Genomic DNA, 13,224 nt, shown 5'->3' with positions numbered 1-13,224 from the left:
AAATCAGCTACTTAATATTTTAAATGATTAACTTAAAAAAATATTTTCGTAACTACTATCATTAATTACATAACACTTAAAAAACAGTTTTGAATAATATGGAAAAAGATACGGTGGCCCCTAGAGACAAAGCACGTACAAACTCCAAAACACTTGCAAAATCCAAAACACTTGCAAACTAAAAAACACATGCAAAGTCCAAAACACGTACAAACTCCAAAACACTTGCAAGATCCAAAACACTTGCAAAATCCAAAAAACACATGCAAACTCCAAAACACGTACAAACTCCAAAACACTTGCAAAATCCAAAACACTTGCAAACTAAAAACCACATGCAAAGTCCAAAACACGTACACACTCCAAAACACTTGCAAAATCCAAAACACGTACAAACTAAAAAACACTTGCAAACTCCAAAACACGTACAAACTCCAAAACACTTGCAAAATCCAAAACACGTACAAACTAAAAAACACATGCAAACTCCAAAACACGTACAAACTCCAAAACACTTGCAAAATCCAAAACACGTACACACTCCAAAACACTTGCAAAATCCAAAACACGTACAAACTAAAAAACACTTGCAAAATCCAAAACACGTACAAACTCCAAAACACTTGCAAAATCCAAAAAACTTGCAAACTCAAAAACACATGCAAAGTCCAAAACACGTACAAACTCCAAAACACTTGCAAAATCCAAAACACGTACAAACTAAAAAACACTTGCAAACTCCAAAACACGTACAAACTCCAAAACACTTGCAAAATCCAAAACACTTGCAAACTAAAAAACACATGCAAACTCCAAAACACGTAAACTCCAAAACACTTGCAAAATCCAAAACACGTACAAACTAAAAAACACTTGCAAACTCCAAAACACGTACAAACTCCAAAACACTTGCAAAATCCAAAACACTTGCAAACTCAAAAACACATGCAAAGTCAAAAACACATGCAAAGTCCAAAACACGTACAAACTCCAAAACACTTGCAAAATCCAAAACAAGTACAAACTAAAAAACACTTGCAAACTCCAAAACACGTACAAACTCCAAAACACTTGCAAAATCCAAAACACTTGCAAATTCCAAAACACAACGGAAGTGCTCCAGGACACTAGGGGCAGTGTTGAGCTTTTGTTACCTAGTAACTACACAAGCCAGGAAGTGCCAATGACCGGATTTGGGGTTTTAAGGCCGATTACGTCACAGCGACAATAGAAGGCTTTCCCAATTCAAAGGCTGCTCGAAATGCGGCCCTCAAATGCGTCCTTAATTTCCCTGAATTTTAAGGATGGGTCGGTGTAGCCTTTAAGCTGGTTTCCTTCATTAAGATGCGTCAGTCCAAGCAGAGGCGGATCAGATGAGTGTGGGATTTTTTTTTTTTTTTGGGGGGGGGGGGGGGTGTAGAAATGACTGAAAGATTAATAGGCTCTGTTTTGAGTTTTGTTCAACAAAGAATGACTTCATATAGGGAAATATATATATCACACATGCAGGACACCTTAAACTAGTTTTTTAATTGAGCAGCAAGACAGAACGAAGTCGGGGCTGTATCAAGACACAGGGACTAAACCCCAATTCAACCAGACCCAGAACTGATCCAGAATTAAAACAGGACTACAACAGTTCAAAAGCAGGATTACTGAGGACTTAACCAAGACATAACCACAATCAGAACTAGATGATAGTAGCACTAAAAATCATCATAGACCTGCTCTACACCTATTTATTTAATTCTACCAAAGTACAATATTTAGATTGAGAAAAGTTTATATAATTATTTAGCCTTGTTGTGCAAACAAGCCTGCAGAACTTAATAAATATAGAATTTGAAAAATAGCAAACCTAAAAAGAAACACTAGGTACGAGATACATGAGTACCTATGATACAGTGATACTTTTAGTAAGCAACCATTTGACTAACATGTGTGTCTCACCTGCTCTTGTTCATCTCTGTTCTGTCCTCATTCTCCATCTCAATCTCTGCTCCTCTCTCTCCCTCTTTGTGCTGACAATCATCAAATATACAGTTGAAACCAGATATTTACAAACTCTTCAGATCAAAACACAAACACTTTTTTAATTGTAACATCAAATCAGACTAAATGTTTATTTTTTTAGATTGATAAATATAAAAACATATTTGTTAACTTTAAGAGTAAAGAGAGAAACTGTCTGTGTTTTTTAATTGCAAATGGCACCAAATTGTATTCAAATTGAGCCACACTTATGGAGCTCCACAGTTCTTTTCCTGGTGTTTTGGTTGACATCTCTTGATTTTCCCATGTCAAAGAAACAGGCTCTGTGTTTTGCCTTATATGCATCCACAGCTGTGCCACCAATTTACTCACATGGACTCTACTAACCTATCAGAAGCTTCTTCAGCTCAGAATGGAATCGTCTGGAGTTTTCTTATTAATTAACAATAAACTTAGTGTACATATACTCCTAAATTTAATGAAAGTGATAAAAAATAGACAGCTCTGTCTCTCTTTATTCTGACATTTAACTAATTCAAAATATATTTCAATATTTATCTAAAACAAAAGTTTACTCTAAATTGATGTTGTACAGTAAAAATGCTTTATGTTTTCTCCCTAAAGTGTATGTAAATATCTGGTTACAAATGTGAATATCCTGCTGTGTACTGAAATCCCTCTTGTTTTGCATAGAAATATACTGAACAACATACAAAGCATAATATATAAAATAACATTTACCTGAGTTTTTTCTTTGAAAGAACCCTCTAATGTCCATTCTTATATTTCAGTACATAACTGAAACCGAATTAGTCGGGGAGGGTAAGAACTGAAAATATGAAATAAACACACGTAAGCTAAGACTCTCTAAAAAATAGCATTTGTTCGGCTTTTCATTTCGCCATTTGTTGATTCACTTGAAGAGCAAGTAAAATAATATTGGTCAAGTGATCAGTTTCATATCAATCTTTCGTGATGCACCGTCATATTTACATTATTTGTACGGTACGAATGATTTGCTTTGGTACCTGCTCAAACTTAAGCTCTCCTTAGTATGGCTGGCTCCGTCTCTCCAACAGCGCACTCACGGGCAGCAGCTCCCCCCGCCCCCTCGCTCAGTCGCTTAGTGCCTGAGCTTGGATCATACCAATATCAGGGGGGGATTCACGCACAGTCGTAAATTCCCACAGTGTGCACTATGTGCTTCGAATATTGTGTGTACTTTTTGTTTTATACAGTTGTCAGCCAGGCATCTAACTATGAAAAAATTACACTCCAAAATACCCCGGGCTTCTGACAAAACAACCCGGGCTTAAGCCCCGTAAGCCACCCCCACGCTCCGCCCCTGCAGCGGACACTAATGTTTTTGTCACTTTTTACGGAATCAAACTCAAAGTAAGGTCAGTACTTCCACGCTTTAAACGCTGCACGCTCATACTCTCTCTGCACTCCATATATGATCCATTGTTGATCTGCACACAGCTGTTGTCACGAACGTCGCACTGGCTTATGTCACTGTCATGAGACATTCTCGCAAAAAAAATCACGGTTTTAGTAACGCAGTAACGCAGCGTTCCTACGGGAAAGTAACGGTAATCTAATTACCCTTTTTGCAATAGTAATCCCTTACTTTACTCGTTACCTGAAAAAAGTAATCAGATTACAGTAACGGGTTACATGTAACGCGTTACTGCCCATCTTTGGTTATGAGCTTATTAGTTATGAGCTAGAACAACTGTTAGGGATTACAGTCTAGTAGTTGTATTTTTTTTTTTAAACTGTTAGCAAATACAGATGTTAGGAGTGTGTTTGGAGTGTGTAGGTCTGTATGTTTTGTCTGCTGGTACATCGGACTCGGTAACCTAAATGACTGACTGTACTTATATGCGGTCGTTTCTGTCACAATCCGGACCGTGACCAAATGACTGTGGAGGCTGGTTATGTTGTTGCTCTGACGTCAGCGCAAGCTACAGAGAAGCTGACGGCATGAGTATAAAAAGCCGGCCGGTTTGAAGGCTGGGGCTTCGGTGCTTCAAGCTCTTGCTCCGCACCGGGTTGACAGCAGACTGCGAGGGAGGTCTGAGGCGATCAAGATGCACTTTCTGACTCGCACTGTCATCGTTTCCCTTCAGCTGACTTTATTCAGCGCAGTGCATGGTAAGCGCTCCTACAGTAAAGAAATAAATACATAGAAATCTTACCATGCATTGCTAAGATTTTCTGTGTGTGTGGGTAGAAAATGATGCTTTAAAGCAGGTGTCTCAATCCAGCTGCATGCTTAGTGACGGAGATCAAGAAGTTTTTCTTTTTTACTTTTTCTTTTGTGTTTCTTTTGTGTGTAGTTTGATTCGTGATCGTTTTTAATTCATCAAAAGTTGGCTTTGAAATTTTACCATTTGTATGTACCGTAAACTCTTGTTCTACAAGTGCTTTCTTTCTGTCTTGTTTAGGTGCCAAATGGACATATGATGGTAAGTGTGACAATATTTCACACACAATTTGTAATATATATATGGTAAATAAAATATAAAAAGTTTATATGATATAATAAAGTTGTTGTTGATGGGGGGTTTTGTTTTTTTTGGCTTTGCCTATCCAGTAAGAACTGACATAAAGCATTTTCTTTTTGGCTCTTCATCAGTGTTTTAAGTCACAGTGTCAAACAGGAAGACAAAAGCGATGACAGTGTGGTAAACACCATGCACAGTCACCACTTTTGTCTGTGATGAACAAAGTCGGACTCTACAATTATAACATTTCATAAGTGGCTGGCTGCCTTTGTCTGGTGCCTTAAGCTTCATGGAGAGGGACTTCTTGAATCATGTCTATCTCTTACATAAACTACTCTTACTAAAACCTCTCGTCGTTATTTTACAGCAAAAAAAATGTCTGAATGCTAAAGCAAAATCTTTGCAGGTGAAGCAATGGAAATGTATATAATCTGTCTTGACATTTTTTTTGTTTTTGTTTTCTGGAAAAATCTTAAGCAATCTTTGGGGAAAAAAATCATTGATCAAGTCCTCTATTACCTTTAAAAGTTACCCAAACGGTGGAGGGATTCTTTACCTCTGGTTCCTTTGGGCTGAATAAGAAAATACCCACTTCTCTGGTCAGTAATTTGTAGTCATGATTAATATAGTTTGATTAGAATGTATCTGTTCTTAATTAGGATAATGACTGACCTTATATGTCAGTACGGTGCACTGTGACAGTGCTTCTTGGTGCTTCATCCTGAAATATGCACAATATACAAAAATAGATAACATAGAATAACATAGATTAAATACTAAATTCCACATTATAGTAGTCAGCAGTCTGTCTACTGGTAGCACTTTCTGTTGGTGGTGGTGCTACAGCTGAGTCATATAAATTATCTCCACCTCAACACTCCACCCTCTGGCAAAGGACATACAATGAGTCTTTGCACGAGAATAAAATAAATGAGATTAACAATGTCTGTTGTATTCCTCTCGCCCTGCTCTGCTACCAGTGTGATGTTTAGAGGATTGCTTAGAAAAGTTTGTTAAAATCTTCTATTTTAAGATTTCTTTTACGTAGAAATTACCCACAGTCATCTATGTTCTACCAAGTACTGCCTAGGGACCACCAAGGGCCACTAAACATCCTATATTAAAGGGCACCCAGCATCAAAGTAAAACACAAATGTTATGAATAGTGAGTAACAGAAAAAGTAAAATAAGAACAATTTTCTTCTTAGTTAGAGACGGTTTGCCTAGATTGAACTTGGAGCTTTTCATCAAACAAGTATTCAGTGATTTTGCTACTTTGGTTGACGACTTCTGGCATGTCTTATACAGTCAATCCACATTTGTCTGAGAGGGAGGTTGGGGGCAATCTTTTATATTTAACCATGGTCAGCTGGCATATGGTGAATGGTGAATCTTTTGATGAATGCTAAACAGATAATGAATTAGCAGCAATTGTGCTGCCAAGATGAGAGCATACGCACAGCTTCTTCCATTTTGTCACAAATGTGACATTTCAAATTTGATGAAGTCCATTCATTGCAAACTATTAGCCTGACTTGTTGTTTGAAAAGCTCAGTGCATAGACGCTTACACTTAAAACATCACGCAATGAAAATGCACATTCAACAGCTTCCTGTTTTTCTTCTCAGTCCATTTTTAAAAAATAATTGTTTCCCAATTTCTGTATTATTTTAAAGCACACTGTGCCTCGTGGCCTTGGAGGAAACATTTTTGAGAGTTAACCCCCTGACAAAAAAAACTGAGGTCGCTTTGTAAACTCAATTGTAAATGTGGCCATTTTCGGTGTCTTGCACTTTATAGAAACCTCTCATTTGGAGAGAGACGGCATTCTCACTGCGTGGCGCTGCCTGCAAGCAGCAGGCTGGTTCTCTTTTCTCACTGCTTCAAAAAAAGCGCATGAGCAGAGTCGTAGGCTTCCTCCCACCATCTTGTTTATAGATAATAATAAGTCATTTGGACCAAAGATAAAACATTTATTACACACTAAAACAAACTCTAGCCCTCTTTGGAGCCACCCACTGTTTAGCCTCACACTGTGAGATGTTTGCCTGATAACATTAAACAGTTTAGTTTCTGAAAAATGTCCATGCTAATGTTTTCTGGTGAATCCACACTTTTAAAATTGAAATCTAGGTATTCAGATTCAGATAGGTAAATTCAGATTCAAAAATTGCATAATGTAATAATGTTAATGTTGTTGCAGGACCCCAAGGACAGGACCACTGGTCCCAGCATTATCCGTATTGTGGTGGAGCGCTACAGTCACCAATAGACTTGAAGTCAGATCTGCTAAGGTTCGATCCCACTTTACGTCCAATTGAGGTTCAGAACTACAACCTGTCTCCAAATGAGCAGCTCACTCTTGGAAACAATGGACACTCTGGTGAGTATACATCAACAGTGTTATCCAAAGAATATGTAAGACGTGCAATACGATGTAAGATGTAATGTGTACTTACACTCATCACAAGTAAGACAGTGTGTATCAAACTAAGCAAATATTTAAGTATGCCATGCTTTGTTTGGCCTGAAATCTAAAAGTTTTTCAAATCAAAGTGATGTGCTTGTCTATGCATTCATTAAAATGTCCACACATAAATGTGGAGACCTATTTTCTGGGCCAAACTTAGGAAAATGATAGGCAGATCTTTTTTCTTCATTTGCCACAACAATTTTCTATAATCAACCTCTTATTATCTTAACTGCCTGGGAAAATATGACCAAAGACTACTCATCTGATCCGCCTCTGCTTGGACTGACGCATCTTAATGAAGGAAACCAGCTTAAATTTAATGTGCAATATTTATTTAGAACATAGCGAAGTGAAGTGAAACTATGCAATAAACTGTGCGCTGCAAAACTAGTTAGATACGCTTCTGTCATGTTCCCTCAAACATCATGTACAAACTGCTCCATTAGGAATTTTTGTGACAATCATGTATAGCTGAGGATGCATGTCATGCCTTCCGAATGTTGGCAAGGATGCATTGCTGTTATATCTGCATAACAAAACTGCTTTCTGCACACAGAATGCAAATAACACAGAAATGCTTATGTGTGCATACCTGGTGAGCCTCAACACCACAAACTGAGTGGCATCATCAGTGTGACGTGTATTCCAAATGGGCTGACAAAGCGTTTTCATGTGCAAGCATTCGTCATGCACTGACGATCATGCGAAATGCACTTTGCGTCACCCGGCTATAAATGGTCTTAAAAGCAGCTACACCACTATGACAGAACAAGACAGTGGGGATAGGGAAGGGTGGGGGGTTGGGGATTTGGCATGCTGACTTCCTCAGTTTAGATAAAGCTCATTTTTTATGATGCCCCAGTGTTTACTGGTGCAGTCATGACTCTTTATGTTGATGTGTGCTTTCATTTGCTTTGATTCACAGTGCAGCTTTCATTGTCCCCCACGATGTCCATCTCCAGCCTACGTAACCGATACACTGCGGCTCAACTCCATTTCCACTGGGGCTCCCCCAGTCGGCCTGCAGGTTCTGAGCATACGGTGAACAGTAAGCAGTATGCTGCAGAGGTAAACAATGCAAACTGCACTTTTCAGAGATGGTAGTGCACTACAGTGCTACACTTAAGTACAAATTCAAGGTAGTTGTCCTAAAGTATTTCAATATCTTTGCAACTTTCTACATGTACATGTCAGATATTCGTTCTGGTTGGTTCATCAACTCATTCATTTCCTGTTAGGATGAATGGTGTTAGGCGATAAGCTGTACCATCTTAATATCAACTGCAAGTGATATGACTAAGATGCAGCTTTCTCATCAGTCATGACCAAGCAGTAGCCTATCTCACTTTCTCCTTGACTCTACCAACTTTTAGCTACTGATTCACTTCTGCCTTTTCTTTGCTACTGGTCTTCCTGCCAGCTCAACACTCTCAGTTGAGAGGTAGCTTCTCGCCTCACCTCACCTCACCTCACCTCACCTCATCCCTCTGGCATGTATGAATAAACAGTATGTTTTTCTTTGTAGGTGACTACCTTTAGTCCTAGAATGATTCCAGCACAGAGACTCACTGACTCTGACTTTCCATAGTCAATGTGGGGATTATTGTAGAGTCTACCTTAGAATATAAAGCGCCTTGAGGTGACTGTTGTTGTGATTTGGCGCTGTAGAAATAAAATTGAATTGAACTGAATTGAATGAGAAAAGCAACCTTCAATTAATATGGATGAGGAGGACTAACAAAGTAAACTGAAGTAAACAGAACTGAAACAGAAGTTATAATATTTAAATGAGAGAGTGGAGTGAGGTTATTAAGCATCACACAATATTTCTTCTGTCAGGATTTAAAGATATGATTATCTGTGTCTGCTTATTTAAATAAGTTTTACCCTTATCTGTACTTAGAAGTGACAACTCTGGCTTCAAGCAAAGCATTAATACTTTGTGACTGAAACGTGTGACATTTGACTGGCAGGGGAATCGAAGCCACTGACACCCTTCAAAGATGATGTTGCTAAATATGAAATATGAAAAGCATTCGCATGTCACTGTTGTGGTTTGTTGAGACTGCTGCAAATATGTAGCTCACACCCATCTGTCGAATGTGTTGCTTCTACGTGCTGCCTATTTCGATGTGCAATCAAGTGTAAATTGAAATTATATGCATAAAAACTTTAACTCTAAACCCTCACTGCTAATATTACAGAGAACATAGAGGATTCTTTTACCAAAATAAATCATTGGTTTACAATCATCAAATCAGCATATTTGGCATTTAGTTGCATATTCTAAAAGTCAGAAAAAAGACATCGGTCGGTATCAGAATGTTCATTGCTAGATGGTATGTAGTCTCTTACTCAAAAGGGTTTTAGGGGATTGTATGTACCAGGCTATTATATACTGTGGTTTTAAACCACTTCGCTAAATGAGCGGCTGTCTGTGCTATTTAACGTGTGAAGCCCTGTAAACAGGTTTCACACAATAGTTTCATTTATTTACTTTGGCACTTCAGGTAAAGAAGACGATTTGAAAGTCAAGTTTAAAGTAAAGTAGGTGAAAATGGGATACTGTTGTATATAATTTGGAATTATTTGGATTACAGTGGGCAGACTGAAACGACTGCAACCTGTGTTCATTTTATGTGACCACGCTCCAGCTGCTGTGCAGCCACATTTAAGGTGCTGTGGTTTGACCTGAGTTTCTGTGTGGACATCTCGAAAACATGCGTCTTTTCAAGTCTCTCCAGACTCCAGAACCACAGTTCCTTGATGACATGTTGTTTTGGAGGCATGGCATGATGGGAAATTGAAATGGTGAAAAGGTCTTCCTTAATTCTCAAGACAGAGCAAAGTCTGTAAATAAAACTATTTGGTCAGAAGGGCTAAGAAGCCTTTGGGTTGTACAGAATATAGAATAACGTTCTGAAAGCTGGTGTAAAATATTTTCTTTTGGTATTTTCTTCCACAGAAGATTGCATTCAATGCTTTCTGAATACCTCCACTTATGTTCAATCCAACTAACATCTACTCTCTGCATTGAACAGCTATTATAAGTGTACACTAATAACAGTTGTCATTTAAATAAAAAGGAGATAACATGGAGAGCAGAGACGTTATAATGACATGATATACCAACCTCCATGCTCGCCCGAAACTAAGTAATAGTCTGAACACAGGGTAGTAGTCTTAAGGTACTTTAAGGTTTATCACAGGGCTGTTGCAGTGATGCAGTGGTGTACATAACAATCTGGCAGTGTATGTGTCACTTTTTCCATGACCCCACCAAATCGCTGCTATTAGTACTATGTCACAGATGGCGTGAGTTATAAAAATGAGAGTGATTTACATAAAATACCTTCTTGTTTTGTGTTTTTCTCCACAGGATCTTGACATATTGTTCTTTTTGTTCACAGTTGCATGTAGTGCATTACAATTCAGATAAGTATCCCAATATTTCCACCGCCGTGGACAAATCTGATGGCCTGGCTGTGCTGGGTGTGCTGGTTGAGGTGAGACCTTGTGGATAATGTTCTGTAATTTTGTTTTCTTCTGTAAAGTAGACCTAACTATTTCATTATTTGTGTTTCTATAAAGGTTGGGATGTTCAATCCAGCTTTTGACCACATTCTGAAGTTCATAAATCGTATTATGTACAGAGGTAAGACCTGAGTACTAGTTTTTTCTAAGTACTAATGTGGAGTAAACATAAGCCTATGCAAAACATAAGCTGTGTTTGTGATTCTTTATCTAAGTTTGAGGTGTGAATCATTCATATGACAGTCATGGATTTTACATTAATGTCACCCAACAGCTGATTTCTGTTTTGTCATTCCGACTGTCAGATCAGAAAGTGAAGGTGCCTGCTTTCAACATCAGAGCTTTGCTGCCTACGCGTTTGGATGAGTATTATCGCTACGACGGCTCACTGACGACTCCTCCGTGCTATCCGAGTGTCCTGTGGACGGTGTTCAGGAATCCTATAACAGTTTCTCGCCAACAGGTGCTTCAGCAGCTGAAGTGACTTTTAACCAGGTTTAATATTAGAATAAGAAAGCAGTTGCAAAAAATTTTTTAAGATGTGTCAGTGTGGCGTCTTTTAAACTTTATTGGTGTGGAAAAGCCTTTGTGCTAAACTTGCTTTTGTTTTGCTGTGCTTTATTTAGTTTCTGACCCTAGCAGCAACGCTCTACTCCTCGAATGCCCAGGACTCAGCCTCTATGTCGCTGAGTAACAACTACAGGAAAACGCAACCTGTTGACAATCGGCTCGTCTTGGCATCTTTCAAAGAACGTAAGTATGGTCTACAAACATGGCTTGCTTTATTACCTGAGCATGGGTGAAAAGGTCACATAAGCGACATGGCTGCTGTGCTGCTTTAAAAAAAGGCTGAAAGACACATTTGAATGAATTGAGGGCTTTTATTCTGCTGCAGAGATTACAGCTGTCATGCTGGCTTTGGCTTGTATGGTGTAACCTGCTTGTGGCTTAGATTTGATGCTGATCATTTTTAAATTTGATTGAGCTTGATGAGCTTGTCTGGAAGTACGCCATCTTTTAAGACATGTTGATTTAACCACTCCTCTGACATGCTGAAAACATCTGCAACCCTTAAATTTGTCCCTAAAGCCTGACTTTTATGTGGTTGCCTGGTGTACCGCAATGTATGGTATTTAGGTCCATATTGTGTGGTATGAATGTGCATGGTTTCCTCAAAGCTTTCCACGCAGAGCTATGCTTTCCTAATGAGACGTGCTGTGACATGGCAGTGTGAAATCCCATGCTATGAGCTTCTCAGAAGCGCTAGCTAGCAGACAGCAGCTTGAGCTTTTACTGTATCGCTATGAGCAGCGCTGTTGCATGGTGGGCTTGAAGATCCATCATTGTCCAAATGAGCATCCAGCTTGCGGGGATGTTTAACAACATTGGCTCTGTGTCTGATGCAGGCAGAAGACTGCATGGTACTCTTACAGTTACATCTCCGTTAACAAGAAAGCAAATCATACAGCAGCTACTGGTTGGCGACTTAGGAGACCTGGCTGATGAAGACCTGTACAAGCTCCTACCAAGTGGCTCAGAGAAACACCATGCTGGCAAGAAGAAAGACCTCAAAACCCAGCAGAATGAGAGACTGGCCAAATCCAAACAACAAACGCTGAATCCATCCCTTGGGAAGAAAAGCCAGGCCAACCGCCATGTGGGAAAACTCAGGCTAGCAGAAAACACACTGAGCTACGTCTCACTGGAGCAGAGAGTTTCCCACCAGCTCAAACAGTCCCATGCTGAGAATCAGATGGTTCAGGCTCTTAGAGATGCAGTTTTCCCTGAGCTTAACCTAAAAAGCTACCTAGAGTGCAGATCAGACTTAGCTCTCCCTACCATCAGGTATATTCTCCAGGGACGGCCAACAGACGAGGCTACTGAGTTAAATCATTCCCTGACTAAAGCCATGATGAATCAAAGAAAGACTTCCACAGCATTGGAGAAAGACGTGCCAATGACACAATATAATGGTCATTCCACTGCTACAGTTTCCAGGAAACCACAAAGCCAGGGTTATCCACATCCTTGGCTTTTGCCTATGGAGTGGGAAGACTAGAGAGATGCCTGGCATTGTTGAAACTCAGTGTGACTTTCTGTAGCAGACATCAGTTGTGTGTCCCACACTGACAGCCAAATTTCCAAGCCACGCCCTGCATTCTTTTAACCAGTTTATGCTTTATGTACGTGATATTACAATTTTACTTTCCTGTGTGTGCACATATTTGTAGTTTTCAGAAACGTTAACAGTTTTTCTTTGTCACAGATTTTGTTTGTTTGTTTTTTGCACAAAATCAATCGGATGCAAAACCAGTGCCCAGCAGTGACTGTCCTCAGTATAATGATAGGACTATCTCAGTGTGTATATTTTTGCTCTGAAAAATTTTTTTTAAATTTGTTAGTACTTTTGGTATCTTTGCCCACATTTGCCTGGCTAAGCAATGCTTTTCAATAAACTATAAAAAATGACAAGTTTCCTGTGTGAAAATCTTTACGTGTCAACTTGTACGAGTGGGAGATGCCAAGGACCATTTAAAGTGTTTTACTGGATGCCAAGCTCAGTCCTATAGTATGGTAATTCTGGAGCCATGCTAGTAATTATTGTCATACACAATGTAGAAATGTGGCTAAACCAAAAGAATTTATTTTGAGCTAACATGATTTTTAGATCTTTGCAGGGTAACGGAAGCTTTTTACATTTCGCTTCTATATTTA

At 39.0% G+C, this 13,224-nt stretch overlaps 1 protein-coding gene across 1 annotated transcript; it reads left to right on the top strand.

Annotated features, from left to right (window-relative positions):
* The first annotated feature begins 3,995 nt into the window (after window positions 1–3,995).
* ca12 (carbonic anhydrase XII) lies at window positions 3,996–12,981 on the top strand. The gene is made up of 9 exons (XM_026175863.1): window positions 3,996–4,149; window positions 4,443–4,463; window positions 6,706–6,885; window positions 7,901–8,043; window positions 10,386–10,481; window positions 10,567–10,630; window positions 10,815–10,972; window positions 11,136–11,262; window positions 11,916–12,981. Exons 1-9 carry the CDS (start codon window positions 4,086–4,088, stop codon window positions 12,566–12,568), a joined length of 1,506 nt encoding a protein of 501 aa, XP_026031648.1. The 5' UTR covers window positions 3,996–4,085; the 3' UTR covers window positions 12,569–12,981.
* The last annotated feature ends 243 nt before the right edge of the window (window positions 12,982–13,224 follow it).

Source organism: Astatotilapia calliptera, chromosome 7, assembly GCF_900246225.1.
Source record: "Astatotilapia calliptera chromosome 7, fAstCal1.2, whole genome shotgun sequence".
Lineage (NCBI taxonomy): Eukaryota > Metazoa > Chordata > Actinopteri > Cichliformes > Cichlidae > Astatotilapia > Astatotilapia calliptera.
This window is presented reverse-complemented; position numbering and strand designations above follow the sequence as displayed.